General features: G+C 47.2%; 1 protein-coding gene across 2 annotated transcripts in view; it reads left to right on the top strand.

Moving 5' to 3' along the window:
- SMARCAD1 (SNF2 related chromatin remodeling ATPase with DExD box 1) overlaps positions 1-14,522 on the top strand; it is an 809,617-nt gene that overhangs the window by 433,868 nt on the left and 361,227 nt on the right. For both annotated transcript variants that reach the window (XM_078676227.1, XM_078676228.1), the window contains exon 9: positions 10,930-11,306. In XM_078676227.1, the coding sequence (XP_078532353.1) occupies positions 10,930-11,306 (377 nt within the window). The remainder of the gene's footprint in view (positions 1-10,929; positions 11,307-14,522) is intronic.

Raw genomic sequence — 14,522 nt, 5'->3', positions numbered from 1 at the left:
CTATTCAAGTCACCAGTTGAGATGTGCCATTTAAAAGGGCTCATATATAGGTTCCCTTCTTTGTCCATATTCATCAATGGGATGTTAACTCGATCCTAATGTTCTTGAGTTACACACCTCTTGATCCTAAGCACAGTTTTTCATTTAAATTGGTTTCATTAAGACATTATTCCTCATTCAAATTTCTTCTGTGTGCCGTGTCAGTGAGCTGCAGATGCCACTTCCCAGTACCCTCTCACCCATTCCTGACACTGCAGACCTCTTCTTGAAGGTACTGTTCTGGGGAGGCCAGCTTTTCCACCACTAGGGTTCACCTTACACAGGTTTCCCTGCAGAGCAGTGACATAGACCCCATTCACTGTGATCCTCTAGAGGTTTTTCTGGAACTCTCCAGGATGACCAGCTTATCTACTGGGTCCACATCCCAACAAAGACACAGACAATAGGGCATTCTCTACCCTCTCTTCTTGGGAATAACCTTCCCCTAGGACTGCAATAGCCAGCCCTCAAGAGTGTTTAGTAGTAAGTGCCGTCCAGGGGCATGAGGCATCCCCCTTCCTGTGCCCTGACTGATGACCGTCAAAGCACTTATCCTCTCAAGGACGTTGTTTCATCTAGGTATCCACCTTTCTTTTTCCCTAAAGTGGGTTAGGACTGTTTCCTTTTGTCAGAGGTTTGGGACCCTGAGGGGTTCTCGCTGTTAACCTTCCACTGGAGGCCTGAACCACCCTCCTTGTGGACACCCCTGTCACCCTCATTGACACAGTGGTGCTTAACTAGAGGTCAGTTTCTTTCTCAAGCTTCCTATGGGTGGTGAGTTTGGAGTTTTAGGTGCTGGCATAACTCTGTAAAGCTATTAGTCGAGAAGTGGTCCTGCACAATCTAATTTTATAGATCATCATACCTTGCTGCCCTTCAACCAATCATCCAGTGCCTTCCTTGACAGGTTAACAAAATATTCCCAAAATTAGTGCGACTGTTTCTGGCTATCCCTGAACGTCTGGTAAGACTTCTCTAGAGTAAGACCAAATTTGCATGTGAAGGCATGCTTCATGGGGCATACTAAAACTGGTCTGCTGCATCTAGTGCTTGTAGTTTATCCCTCCCAATAATGGACATGTGCATCTACAGGCTTAACCTCCCCACCCCCCCCCCCCCCCAACACCCTATGGGAAAATGTGCATACATAAGGTCACCTCTTAAGCTGCAAACCGCTTATCAAAATAATCTCTAAATATATACCAAATCATCCAGCATTTTGGGATGTGAACCCTGTTTGCTTTTCGTAAGCACTTCTGAATTACTGCCACTATCACTGGATATGGTTGCCCTTCGTGACTTCAGGTCCATCTTGCCTTGGTTCCCCTTGTGGGCCAACAGGGCTGCCTTCTCCTCCAGTGAAAGGGTTGCGGCTGCCTTTTTCACTTCGGCAGCCAGGACTGCAGCTGCATCCTCAACAGAAACTAAGGCCAACTTTTTTCTTCTCAATGGCACGGTGTGACGGGGCGGTGGGCCACGAGGATCACAACACTGACTTGCCCTCGGACTGGTGGTCCGCAATGCCTCTGACCCCCCTTTCTGTCGTCCCCGTACAGACTGCTGCCTCTGCACTAGGACTGGCGTTCACAGGAGGACTACGGTGTGTGGGACTACACGGCCCCTTTAACCCGAGGAGGCAGGATGGCGAGGCCACGCCCACCGTGAACGCGGAAGCTCCAAAAGCCGGAAGAGCGCCGGAGGAGACGGACGGCGATTCCCTGGAGGCGGACGGTGTGTTGGCGTGGAGGCGGAGAGCGGTACAGTCGGAGATCCCAGGAGAAGACTACGGAGAGAGCCCAGCGGTCGACAAGCCAGGAGGCCACCGGTTTGGCGCTTCGCCCTGCCACGGTCCCACGGGAGGAGCGTGGCTGGACAAGGTACGGGGCGCAGTTGCGGGCTGGGTGGGACGGAGTGAGCCGCGGCGCCCTCGAGACCCAGTGTAAATTTGTACAGTCAAGACCCCTTCCCCTCACGAGCACCACGGACGGCGGGGTTGTTGTTGTGCACTTGGTTTCCCTCACTCCCCAGGCCCCTGCATTCCTGTGTGGACACCCCAGTGACTGTGTTCTTTCTTTTCCTTGCTTTTTGGGGACTTCTCCGGAGTTACGAGGCACTCACAAGACCGACGCCTACTCGACTTCCAACCTGAGCAGCCCTGCATCATTCTGGCTAGTCCCGGATTTCCAAGGGGAGTCAGAACGGAGACCTCTGACTTCGCAAGACTGAGAGCTACCACTAAGAGACGAAAAGCATATCTTAAAATAAAGCCGTCTCTTCGTGCACTATTTCCTGACTCTGCCTCATTTGAACCCGATCATAGCATTGCTGATCCACCTTCCCCTGTGGGCCCCGCTCCTACCCCCTCACACACGGGTAGCTCGTTGCAGTTTTTAGGACCTCTCAGCCTGCCTGTCCTTGAGCTTCAACTGGGACAAACTACGAGAGGACACAATGCTCCCTGTCCTGGACAACCCAGGGGATGCCGTGCTTTGGGGAAAACTCTCTGCTGGCATGGGAGCCTCCTCAATTTGATCTTCGTTCTCATCCTCAACCCTCTACATCATTCTCATTCTCCTTCGAAGAGGACTGTAGCTGACTGACTTCTCCCCATGCTTTGAGGTCAAAACATTCTTCTTGGATTCCCTGCTTGACTTCAGCCCTCTCTGTTTGCGCATGCTCCTCCAATCTGTCATGCTAAGGCCCTCCACGTTAGCCTGGCCCACCTCCATGTTCCCCAAAGACTTAAGGTGCAAAAAATGAGTGCAAGAATAAATTTAGTAATAAAACAAAAATATGACCCAATTAGCCAAAAGCCAATTAAAAAAACAAAGTCATTTTTTACTGTCAATTTAGTAAGGGATTTGTAATTTCAAGTTAAATCACTGCATGGTACTGCAAAACAGTCCTGGTTCCCACTGTTGAAAACCAATGTGAGAACGTGGATTATTATTTGGTGTGTGCAGTCGCCTACCTCAAGGAATAATAACACTAACTTTTCAAGGTGAACCCCAAAGTCACTAAATTAAACTGAGCTCAATGCCCTTTTAGCTATGGCACAGAGCAGAAAGGCTTAGCTTGGTACAGTGAGCAAAGTATTTATGCAGTACCAAAACAGTAATACAGTCAGAAACTCCAAACAATAGAAATGTCTAACCAATTTAGAAAATTAGATGAAATTTAATAAACTAAACAACACTAAAATAACAAAAATCAAGTAAGGGAAACCAGAATTTTTTTATGTGTACGTAAAAATAATGCCAAAAAGCACTAAATGCAATGATAGTCTATGGAAGTGGTAGATTAAGATTTAGGCAGGATTTCAGGCCCCTCAGATTTGGATTGTGTGTCGGATACAACAAGTGGGTTTGTCCTGGTCAAAGATTTTACTATCTGGCTTAGTCTTTTTTGGTGCTCAACATCATCTGGTGTAGCAAGTCAGAAGATGTGTCTGAAGAAGGTCTATCAAGATTACACACGTTTGCCGTGAAATCCTATAGACCGCTAGAGAGATCATGGAAAATGTTCTAAAAGTCCCAACTTTTCACACTTTGTGTTGCTACTCCTCTGGGTCACTTTTGAGGCTCCCAAGGCTTGAGAGACAGCACGTAGGGGCCAGGACTCCAGCAGAGGCCATCAGCTAGGTCCATTTTGTACTTGTCAACTGCTCACTTCAGTAAAAAAAAAAAAAAAAAAAAGGCCTCTTGCATCTTGTCTCCTTGTAGCTACACAGGAGGTCACCCAACTCTCCCTTGAAGCCGACTTCTTTGTCTTGGTACATGGGGAAGCAGGTCCAATCCTTTCGGGTTAGAGCCAGGATATCCAGTTATCTTCTGCAGGTCCAAGAGGTATTCTGCAGAGGGTTCTTTGAGAGTTCCACATTGAAGGATGACATTTGCCACTGATGAGGATGGCTCCTGGACACTCGCTAACCAATGGGGAAAATGTTCCCAGGGGCATCCCTACCCACTTTTTCAGCAGTTCCTGTTTGCCCCTCTGCAAACAATCCCAGAGTACCCATCTTTTGAATTTGATGATGAGTAAACCTTTTCTCCATGTTGCAGAGCTCTTGTGTCCACCAAGAGGCGTGTTCATTGAAAAGGGCACCACTCCTCTGTGTCCAGCCCAAACAAGTGCAGCGGGGTAGCTGAACTCCCCACAGGTTTTTGCATCAACCTGGCTAGTGTGGGCTTTGGTGCAATTTATTTCCCTTTTTCAGGTCTCTCCTTACACTGAACTATGAATGGGCATGGCTTTCCTCTGTCCCTTTCAAGTTAATGATGTTCCTTGGTCCACCCCAACAGTCTCTCCATGGCTGACGGGGTTTCAAATTCCCCCACCCAGTCCATCCTGCTTCCAGGTCTAAACCATTGGTCTGCTCTGGGAGCAGTTGTAATGCCTTATTAAGGTTAAGCACTTGCTAGGCAGCCACGGACAGGCTAAGTCAAGGAGCTTCAGGCAGGGAACATTTAACTTTTCCTAAATATTCATTCAAAATTAAACTTCGCCAATGAATTTGACTTTTAATAAATATTAAAAACATCCTTTTACGACTTTTACCATTTCTTGTCAAAAGTTGCAGATTAAAGTTTATAGTCTGTTTGACATTTTAGAGAATTCAGCTAAAGCCACGCCAAAGTAGCTTTTCGTGGCTAGTCCCTAGTTTAACATGCCAATTTTTATTTCACACATGTTGCACTTCGAATTATCAGGCACCTACCTTGTGGACAACATGTTGCACGTAGGGGCGGCTAATAAATATTTAAAAGTAGGGTTTACTGCCTATCAAAAAGTGTTTTTTGACTCCTGACAGCATGTTTTAGTCTGCTTCAGTCAAGCTACGCCAGAAGCCATGTTTTCTTGGTCTATTATGTGGATTGTACAATAGGTGCTGTAGTCCACTGGTGGCATTTAACTTTTAGACCTAGACCTTTGTTACATTTTATGTACTGTGTACCAGGGACTTGCAGGCAAATTAAATTAGTTAATTAAGAGATGGCCAATTTCACCACGTTTTAATGGGGAGCACAGGCACTTTATTCCTCCTTACTAATGGGTAACCGTGCACAGAGTTCTAAGTTAATAAACAATAGCTTCTTTCCACACCCTGCTGTCGAAGACCCTCTTTTGAGTGGTTGTAGTTTCGAAGGCACAACCCATAAGTAAGCGTCTAGCTCTTAAGTAGCAAGAATATGTTGAACATGTACTTGCCACAGCTACAAGAAGAGAACAGTTACGCACCACATTTCATGCATCTTTTGTGTAATTAATTTGAGACACACATAGCCGTCCATCAGTGCCCCTAGCGTGCATTGTAATTGGGACATTTTGCCAGAGTGTTACTTCATGGCCACACTTTTGATCTAGTATCCTGCCTTCAGCTGGGGTTGTTTTTCCACACAACACTCAAGCCCTGTGGTTCCCAAACTGTGCACCGCGGCGCCCTGGTGCGCCGTTATCAGGAGCCAGGGGCGCCGCGCACGATCTGGGAAAGGAAATGTGAAAGTCACACTAAGAATGTGTCACTTTCGCCTCCGTGATGAATAGGTTGCTCTGCCCCTAGTCTCTGCCTTTTTGAAGCAGAGCATCACGGCGGGGTGGGGGGCAAATCAACTCTTTCAGCTGCTGATGAGCTGTGAAAGAGATGCTGGTCAGTGGCAGAAAGGAAGGTGTTGCAGCACAGGAGGGGGTCATGCTCCGTGTGGAGTCATGAGCACATTCGGTTATTTAGATGCAAATAGCATTGAAAGAGTAAATTAAACTAATTTTTTCATTTTTTCCCCCTCAATTTTTATATAGAGCAAGCCCAACCCAAACATATTGGAGTGCTTTACATGAGCACCAATGACATTTCATAAGGACATGTTCCTTTTTTAGATACGGAGAGATTAAGTGATTTGCCCAGGATCACAGGATGTTGAACCAAAACCAGAATCAAACCTAATTCCTCAGTTCCAAAGTGGGTAGCTCTGACCTCAAGCTCCATCTTCTCCCCTCCTCTACCCATGCTCAGGACCTGTCCAGGGAGTACACTCTTAATATCTATGTCATACATCTGTGGTTCCCAAAGTGTGCGCCGCGGTACCCTGGTGCGCCATGAAGGGAAGCCAGGTGTGCCGCGCCGCTGTGCAGGATGTGGGTCTGAAAAAAATATATAATTATCCTCAAAATGTAGTGAAACTGCGAGCTGCCAATTTTGGAGCTGGGGAACCAGGTTTGTCCCCCGACGTCAGCTCAGAATCCGGTGTCATTCTGGGCAAATCACTTAATCTCCCAGCGCCTACAAAAACAGAATACATGAATGTATCCTTGTGTAATGTGACTGGTGCTCTTCCGGTCGGGTGAAGGGTCAGGGGCCTGGTGGAGAACGTTGGGTGGGTGGGTGCAGGGTCAGGGTCCTGGTGGAGAGCGTTGGGTGGGTGGGTGCAGAGTTAGGAGCCTGGTGGAGAGCATAGGGTGGGTGCAGGGTCAGGTGGAGAGCATTGGGTGGGTGGGTGCGGGGTCAGGGGCCTGGTGGAGAGCGTTGGGTGGGTGGGTGCAGGTTCAGGGGCCTGGTGGAGAGCATTGGGTGCGTGCAGGGTGAGAGGCCTGTTGGAGGGCGTTGGGTGGGCGCCTTATGCCCTGATGCAGCCGCACTCTGCCAGCTTCTGTCTTTGCCTCATTCCTCGTTGAGGGGTCATCACTCGTGAGTGCTGCATGTTGGAGAGTGTGAGGGGAGAAGGGTGCAAGGCAGAGGGGAGAAAGGGTGCTAGGCAGAGGGGAGAAAGGGTGCAAGGCAGAGGGGAGAAGGGTGCAAGGCAGAGGGGAGAAGGGTGCAAGGCAGAGGGGAGAAGGGTGCAAGGCAGAGGGGAGAAGGGTGCAAGGCAGAGGGGAGAAGGGTGCAAGGCAGAGGGGAGAAGGGTGCAAGGCAGAGGGGAGAAGGGTGCAAGGCAGAGGGGAGAAGGGTGCAAGGCAGAGGGGAGAAGGGTGCAAGGCAGAGGGGAGAAGGGTGCAAGACGGGAGAAGGGTGCAAGACGGGAGAAGGGTGCAAGGTAGAGAGAGAAGGGTGCAAGGCAGAGAGCAGAAGGGTGCAAGGCATAGAGCAGAAGGGTGCAAGGCAGAGGGGAGAAGGGTGCAAGGCAGAGGGGAGAAGGGTGCAAGGCAGAGGGGAGAAGGGTGCAAGGCAGAGGGGAGAAGGGTGCAAGGCAGAGGGGAGAAGGGTGCAAGGCAGAGGGGAGAAGGGTGCAAGGCAGAGGGGAGAAGGGTGCAAGACAGGGGAGAAGGGTGCAAGGTAGAGAAGGGTGCAAGGCAGAGGGCAGAAGGGTGCAAGGCAGAGGGCAGAAGGGTGCAGGGCAGAAGGGTGCAAGGCAGAGGGGAGAAGGGTGCACGGCAGAGGGGAGAAGGGTGCACGGCAGAGGGGAGAAGGGTGCACGGCAGAGGGGAGAAGGGTGCACGGCAGAGGGGAGAAGGGTGCAAGGCAGAGGGGAGAAGGGTGCAAGGCAGAGGGGAGAAGGGTGCAAGGCAGAGGGGAGAAGGGTGCAAGGCAGAGGGCAGAAGGGTGCAAGGCAGAGGGCAGAAGGGTGCAAGGCAGAGGGCAGAAGGGTGCAAGGCAGAGGGCAGAAGGGTGCAAGGCAGAGGGCAGAAGGGAGCAAGGCAGAGGGGAGAAGGGTGCAAGGCAGAGGGGAGAAGGGTGCAAGGCAGAGGGGAGAAGGGTGCAAGGCAGAGGGGAGAAGGGTGCAAGGCAGAGGGGAGAAGGGTGCAAGGCAGAGGGGAGAAGGGTGCAAGGCAGAGGGGAGAAGGGTGCAAGGCAGAGGGGAGAAGGGTGCAAGATAGAGGGGAGAAGGGTTCAAGGCAGAGGGGAGAAGGGTGCAAGGCAGAGGGGAGAAGGGTGCAAGGCAGAGGGGAGAAGGGTGCAAGACAGGGAAGAAGGGTGCAAGGTAGAGAAGTTTGCAAGGCAGAGAGACAAGGGTGCAAGGCAGAGGCAGAAGGGTGCACGGCAGAGGGCAGAAGGGTGCACGGCAGAGGGCAGAAGGGTGCACGGCAGAGGGCAGAAGGGTGCACGGCAGAGGGCAGAAGGGTGCAAGGCAGAGGGGAGAAGGGTGCAAGGCAGAGGGGAGAAGGGTGCAAGGCAGAGGGGAGAAGGGTGCAAGGCAGAGGGGAGAAGGGTGCAAGGCAGAGGGGAGAAGGGTGCAAGGCAGAGGGGAGAAGGGTGCAAGGCAGAGGGGAGAAGGTGCACGGCAGAGGGGAGAAGGTGCACGGCAGAGGGGAGAAGGGTGCAAGGGGGATGGTGATGAAGTTAAAAATGTGCCCCCCCTCCGAAAACATTTCTGCGCATACCCATGATCAGAGCCCACCTCACGTAAACTTCTTGTAACGCCGCAGAGCTCCTTGAGCCTTTCTCTAGCCTGGTTACTTTTAGTGCGAGTGCTTTATACTACTCTATGTATGCATTGAGATGTATTCTATAAGATCTTTGTAATTGCAAATAAAGTTTTATGACAGTGATGGCTACTCTCTGAATCCTTCATCACGTATAGGCTTGATTCTTCATGTAGACCAGTGGTTCCCAAAGAGTGCGCCGCGGCACCACGGTGTGCGGGTAAAAAAATTGTGGGGAGCCACGGCCAACTGCCAATTAGGTCAAGGGAGCCACGGGTCAAAAAAGTTTGGGAACCACTGCTCAAGCCTATTCTTGCCACCCAGTGGCCGAATGAGCCGCTGCATCTCGTGTTTCTGTACTTTGCCGAAAGGGGACACCTTCGGTTTTGCAACAGTTAATTTATAAGTGCCAGTGGACAGGTACAAAAGTTTGCTGTGACCCCTGAAGGTCGTTCGGTGGCTGTATTACTTTGGTCCTCGTAACCTTTCTACATCTGAAAGCCGAGGTTCAGACATCACACACCCCATGGCGTTTAAATAGCAGACCTGGAGTAATTGGAGGAAAGGGTCTCTGGAACCGTCCAGTGTGCAGTTATGTGTTGACACTGTTTGCAGAAAACTGCAATGCTCGTGCTTAGCTGCGTTATGAGCAATCCCATTAGCCCCGAAATATTAGCAATGCTGCTTTTTTTGGACTGCCCCCAAACTTTCATAAGTAAGCAAATTTTGTCACCGCATTTTCTCCTTTTTGCCGGTGAGACACTGTGTGTGCGCTTTGTCAAACGCTCTGTGAACACACCCCGAACTGGATTCCTAAGAGCCCCAACCTTCACTCATGTTTTTTTTGTTTTTTTGTTCTTTTAACCCGTATTGCAATGACAGCCTTCCACCGCTCCCCCCGCCAAAGAGATGCTTTTTACCTTTGGGACAACGCTTACAGCTTTCCTCCCCAGGGTTATATTTGAAAATGGATTTAAAGAGGATCTTTTCGTGTGATCGGTTCTACTTAGCAGGCTCCACTCCAAAATAGCACGCCCTAGTTAACCTATACGTTTGTATTTGTTTGTAGGATTTTATGTGCTGGAACTGCCCCACTGTGGCCAGGATGTATTATGTGCAGAACCTTCAGCTTGAGAAGGTTGTGTGCTCACTCCCTGCATTTAAAAAAAATCTTTTTATGTTTAATTATTTCACAGTAGGACTGTTGTGAATGCAGTTAAGTGAAGATGCTCTATCTATCCGGGCGTCGCAACAAATGGGAAAACGAAAGTTAGTGAAGTGACAGATTATTAGCCCCAAAGACAGTGTGTGCTTATTTTGTTATGAGAACAGTTCATTTTAAGGGTCGCGAGTTGGCCACATGTTCAAGCATCAATCTCTGACGTGCACAGGCTGGTAAGAAGAGTTAATAACGAATGTGAATGTCCCGCATGAAGAGGGAGGGTGCCAAATTTGAGCAGATGTTCACTGTACCCATGAACCGTCCCACTAACATGAGAGGTTTGGAACAAAGCGAGTATATAAAAGCACCCAAGCACATGAAGACAAAAACCTGTCTGTTCATCGGTTGCTTTATTTTAAGTAATACGTGGCCTTTGTAAACCCTGCTTTTGATTAATACATGTAACGTACATCAGCGTAACCACATTTGTCAGGAGTTGATGCCCACGGAGATGCATACGCGTTTTCCTAACTCAAGCAGGGTGTCTATGGTGATGATAACATTGTTTTAGTGTTTGCTACAGTACTCCAGCACTAAAGCCTCGGGCTTTCACTAATTTAATTTTACATGATAAAATGATGGCTTTGGGGGGAGTGCAGTGCTTTGACCAGAATAAGCCCGTCCTTTCTTTCACCTATGAGTGCAAACTGCATTAAATAGTGTCCAGCTTAAGGTTCGAGTAGCGTTTGCTCCTAGGCTTTGGGCGGTATTATTGGCTACTGAATCGGTTTTTGGTAGTATGAACGTCACGTGCCGTTCCTTGTGAACGTCCCTGGCTGCACCTGTACGCCGTCTGACGTCAGCACGCTTTTTCCTGTGCGGCCCACAGAGCTGCTAAAATGAATACAGTACTCGGTGCGTTCATTTACAGAAGCTATACACAAATCTTGAAAAAAACATTTTCTGTCTTCCTCTTGTGACATCACTGTTTTTCTTCAATAAATAAACGTGTTTCCAGCCTCTTAAGCGCAAGCTTTGTGTAGTCCTGTTATTCATACTAATAAAATTGCATACTTTTAAAATACGGGTAGTGCAATAAAGAGAATATGAACAGTTTATCCCTTTTTATGTTTCATTTTCTTAGTAGTGTTTATACTTTGTTTAGACTACAATAAAACGTATTGCCAATAAAAAGGTGAAAGGTCAACACTGGTTTTGAACATAAAACCGCTGTCTCAGACCCCAACGTGTTGACCTTTCAGAAAGGCCCCTTTAGTGTCTCTCTTTGTACTTTACATACTTTTTTTAACGCACATATTATGCATGTTACTTTTGAGTTTTCCTGACAACGTTTATTTGTATTGCATACACAGAAAACATACACAGAGCGACCCAAAAAAGAGGCTATGAAAGCCAGAAAAATAGAACACACTCCAAAGGAAAGATGAAGCAGACGTCTGGCAGAGAACAGAATGGATACAGCAAAAACCAGAAAGGCAGAGCAGGCTTTTGGAATGTTAAAAGGGAACGAAAGTTCTCAGAAAGCGAAGATTCCTCCTCTGATAACAATAGCTCCCTGGATGAGGACTACAGCAGTGGAGAAGAGACTATGGATGAAACATACAAAGATAAAATAGTTTCCTTCCTGCAAGATGCTACCCTGGATGAACTGTCTTTGATCCCTCAGTGCTCTCAGAAAAAGGCTCAGAAGATCATTGAACTCCGGCCCTTTAATAGTTGGGATTCTCTGGTAAGTCTACTGCACATTCTTATTGCATTTTTTAATATCCACAGTAGGTTTATAGTCAAGGAGGTGCCTTGCATCAAGGCAGCATATATGGGTGGCCTTAGCCTGATTAGGCTGTAACACCACAGGCTTCTTTAGCCAATAGCATTGCATATAGTGTCATGTGACCTAATTTTGAATAAATTAAGGGGTGATTTTCCAGAAAAACCCAAGCTGATTGGCTGGCAAGACTGTCACTCATGCAATGAGCAGGCAGACAGTGGGAGCTTGGTTCATTTCACTGCAGAAGGAGACAGTGGAGCTTTCTCTGAAGGAAGGAGTCGTTTGCCAGCCATTTCAGCTCTGTTTTTGCTGAAAAATCGACCAGAAGAGGAGAATGTGGCAGAATTTTTACAGTAACAGCAGCAACTTTGAGAAGCAACAGCAGCAGAACCGTCCAAGGCAGCTCCATGATTCAATACACCAACATGGATATTTAATCTTCACCATGAAAGGAAGGAATTCTTTAGGTGTTTTTCCTTTTTTGTTGATGTTCTTAACAATTGCAGCTCAAATTCATAGCACGTTTCTTCTGCCTAAACAATGCAGCCATTTTATGAATGCTTGCAAACTTCCAGTAATTTAAATCAAGCAAAAAACAGTGTGCAGAGTGCTAGAAGAGACGCACCGTAGAAGAGAATGGGACACCTCAGACACTGGTAAGTACAGCATGGACTGTCATTTTTGAACACTTTTCCCTCATTTTTAACCGTTTCTCTCCACCCCCTCCCTATATAATCTGTTTGCTGCGTGTGTCCTGCTTCTCAGTGAAGCGTCGTGCCTGGTTCTTGGAGCGTTTCTATGAGAGCCTGTGCGCTCGCCCTATTTATTTCTCGCGTTTCCTAATTAGCTTTACCGCTGCCATTAGTGTTTTGAGAAACGGAACAGGCCTGTCTTTACCTTAATAAGGAAGAAGCAAGACCCATTGAACAGATGGCGTTTCATTTTGCCTACCGTTTTTATTTTATTTTTTATATACAGATTACTAAAGTGACGCACACGTTTGCTTTCGGTCTTAAACTTAATAGAGACGCGAGGTAGTACTTTTGACCAATTTCATTAAAAATTAAGTATAACGTGTACTGATAAAGTGTAACTTACTTTCCAAAAAATAAAGATTTACACGTTGTTTAGTACGGATGGAATTGTTTTGCCTGGAGCGCTTGGCTCTTTCGAGAACATCTGCTTCATAAGTAGCCTGCCTCCAAACTTGTTGGGCTTTGCCTGAGCTCATTCCCTGCAAAAGTATTTGCTGAAGGGCGCGTTCTCCTTTCTTGTTTTTTGGCACGAACGGTACAGCAACGCAAGGCTGTAGAAACCTGCAAAGATTTCAAATGTTTATTCGATTAAGAATGTCCTTGTCAGCACCCGCGCCTACATGCTGGCTGACTTGCAGTAAATGCATGTCTGAACAACCACGAAATCCGAGCAAATGACCATATTCTGCCGATGCCCACATGCCAGATATTAATTTAGCTTGTTTTTTTCCTTTTGAAGAGAGGTGTTTAGTGAAGGGACCTTCCAATGTGTGCGGATTGCCAGAACACATGTTAATGATCGGGTCGCCTGCTGTTCATATGCTTTCTCCTGACAGCGGTGAAAGCAGCACACTTTTTTTCTCAAGTACTTCCACACTCTGTTAGGCATCCGAAAAACGGCATTAACTGAAACTGAGTGATACATCTGTTTACATACAAGCAAACTCGCGGCAGGACACCGACATGTGGGAACTAAATCCGCGTGATTAAATACTGCATTGACCTGTTTAATAGTAGAAGCCAAAATTATAATGACAATTATGATTTCAGAATCACAGTATTTGCCCTTTGTACACTGCTGCGGCAAATCATCCCCGATTCGGCACCACCCATTAAAACATCATAGACGTACGACCCTCTGTTAGAAAGTCAATCAACTCTTTAAGACACTCGCGAATAAAAAGCTTGCCAACTACATTACATTGAGCTCATCGCATAGGTACATCTGATTGTTGAGTGTCTTTGAGAGGTGACATTCCTGATGTTAGCAATGTTTAAAATGAGACTGCCGGTAAATTAGAGCATCCTAATACAGTTGTCACCCGCAGTGTAAACGTAGTAATGGCAAGCTTATTTTCACAAGAAAGGTTAATGAAATGCAAAAACCGTTAAGCAAAATGCTACTTTTATGTAAGTAAAGTAGAAGCAGGTTACCAAAGCCAAGGTCGAAGAAAATTATTTAGACTGGCTTTTAACAAGTTACTTTTCCAACAATAAGGCACAGGTACATATACTCGGGTTTGGGAAGTTAAACTAGGGATACCAGTGTTACCCAAGAAACCCGAAAAAATAGTATGCAGATTATGGCTGCTAATGGAAAAGAGTGACGAGTTGATTTTTACAGGCTCTCTTGGTAGATTTTCAAAAAAAGGCGCTTTATAGAGAGATTTAATGGAATTCGTCTTGAGCCACAGCGCATGCCTTGAGACAGCGACGAGGCTACGTTGAAGTAGCCCGTAGTGTTTTTTTAATTTAAACGTTAAAAATCCCCAGGAAATGTAAGCTTGATTTTGCAAATTCATATTTGTTTTAATAGTTACAAAAATTATTTAAGGCGTTCCAGTTGAATGCGTCTAAAGTAAAATCTGTACACGTTAGTTTTTTTAATCCACTGCTTTGCGGAGTTAATGAAACTTGTGTATTTGCTGAGCCCTGCATAGCCCCTTGCTGATTGATGTAAGCAGATGCTGCGGTACCAGTGACATCTAGTGGCTATGATGTGTACAGCAACGTATTGGTAACTTCTCGGTCTAGGGCAGGGGTTATTTAAACCCGTGGTTCGGCGCTCAGACAGGTAGTGGGAAGGCTGTGCATGTTCTCCTCCCAGGCTGTGCGTTACAGCCTGGTAGAGAACATGCTAAGAGCGCATGGCTGTTTGGCCGGCCAAATCGTCATGCACACATAAGTGCACATATTTTTGCCTCCCCCTAGCTGGCTGTGACAGCCAAGCCCCGTCTCGGCCCAAAACCTGCTTCAGCCTTTATTTATTTAATTTATTTATTTAAAACTTATAATGCGCGACAGCTACCCGCAGTGGGTTTCCCGGCGCAAGGGATAGACTAGAGCAGAAAAAGTGGACATCACAGCAGCATTATTGACAGCTAGAGCGGCAGAAACTCTATTGAAAAAGTAAAGTTTTCAA

The sequence above is a fragment of the Lissotriton helveticus genome, chromosome 2_1 (genome assembly GCF_964261635.1).
Source record: "Lissotriton helveticus chromosome 2_1, aLisHel1.1, whole genome shotgun sequence".
Taxonomy (NCBI): domain Eukaryota; kingdom Metazoa; phylum Chordata; class Amphibia; order Caudata; family Salamandridae; genus Lissotriton; species Lissotriton helveticus.
The sequence above is the reverse complement of the archived record's forward strand: the minus strand, read 5'-3'. Positions and strand labels throughout refer to the sequence as shown.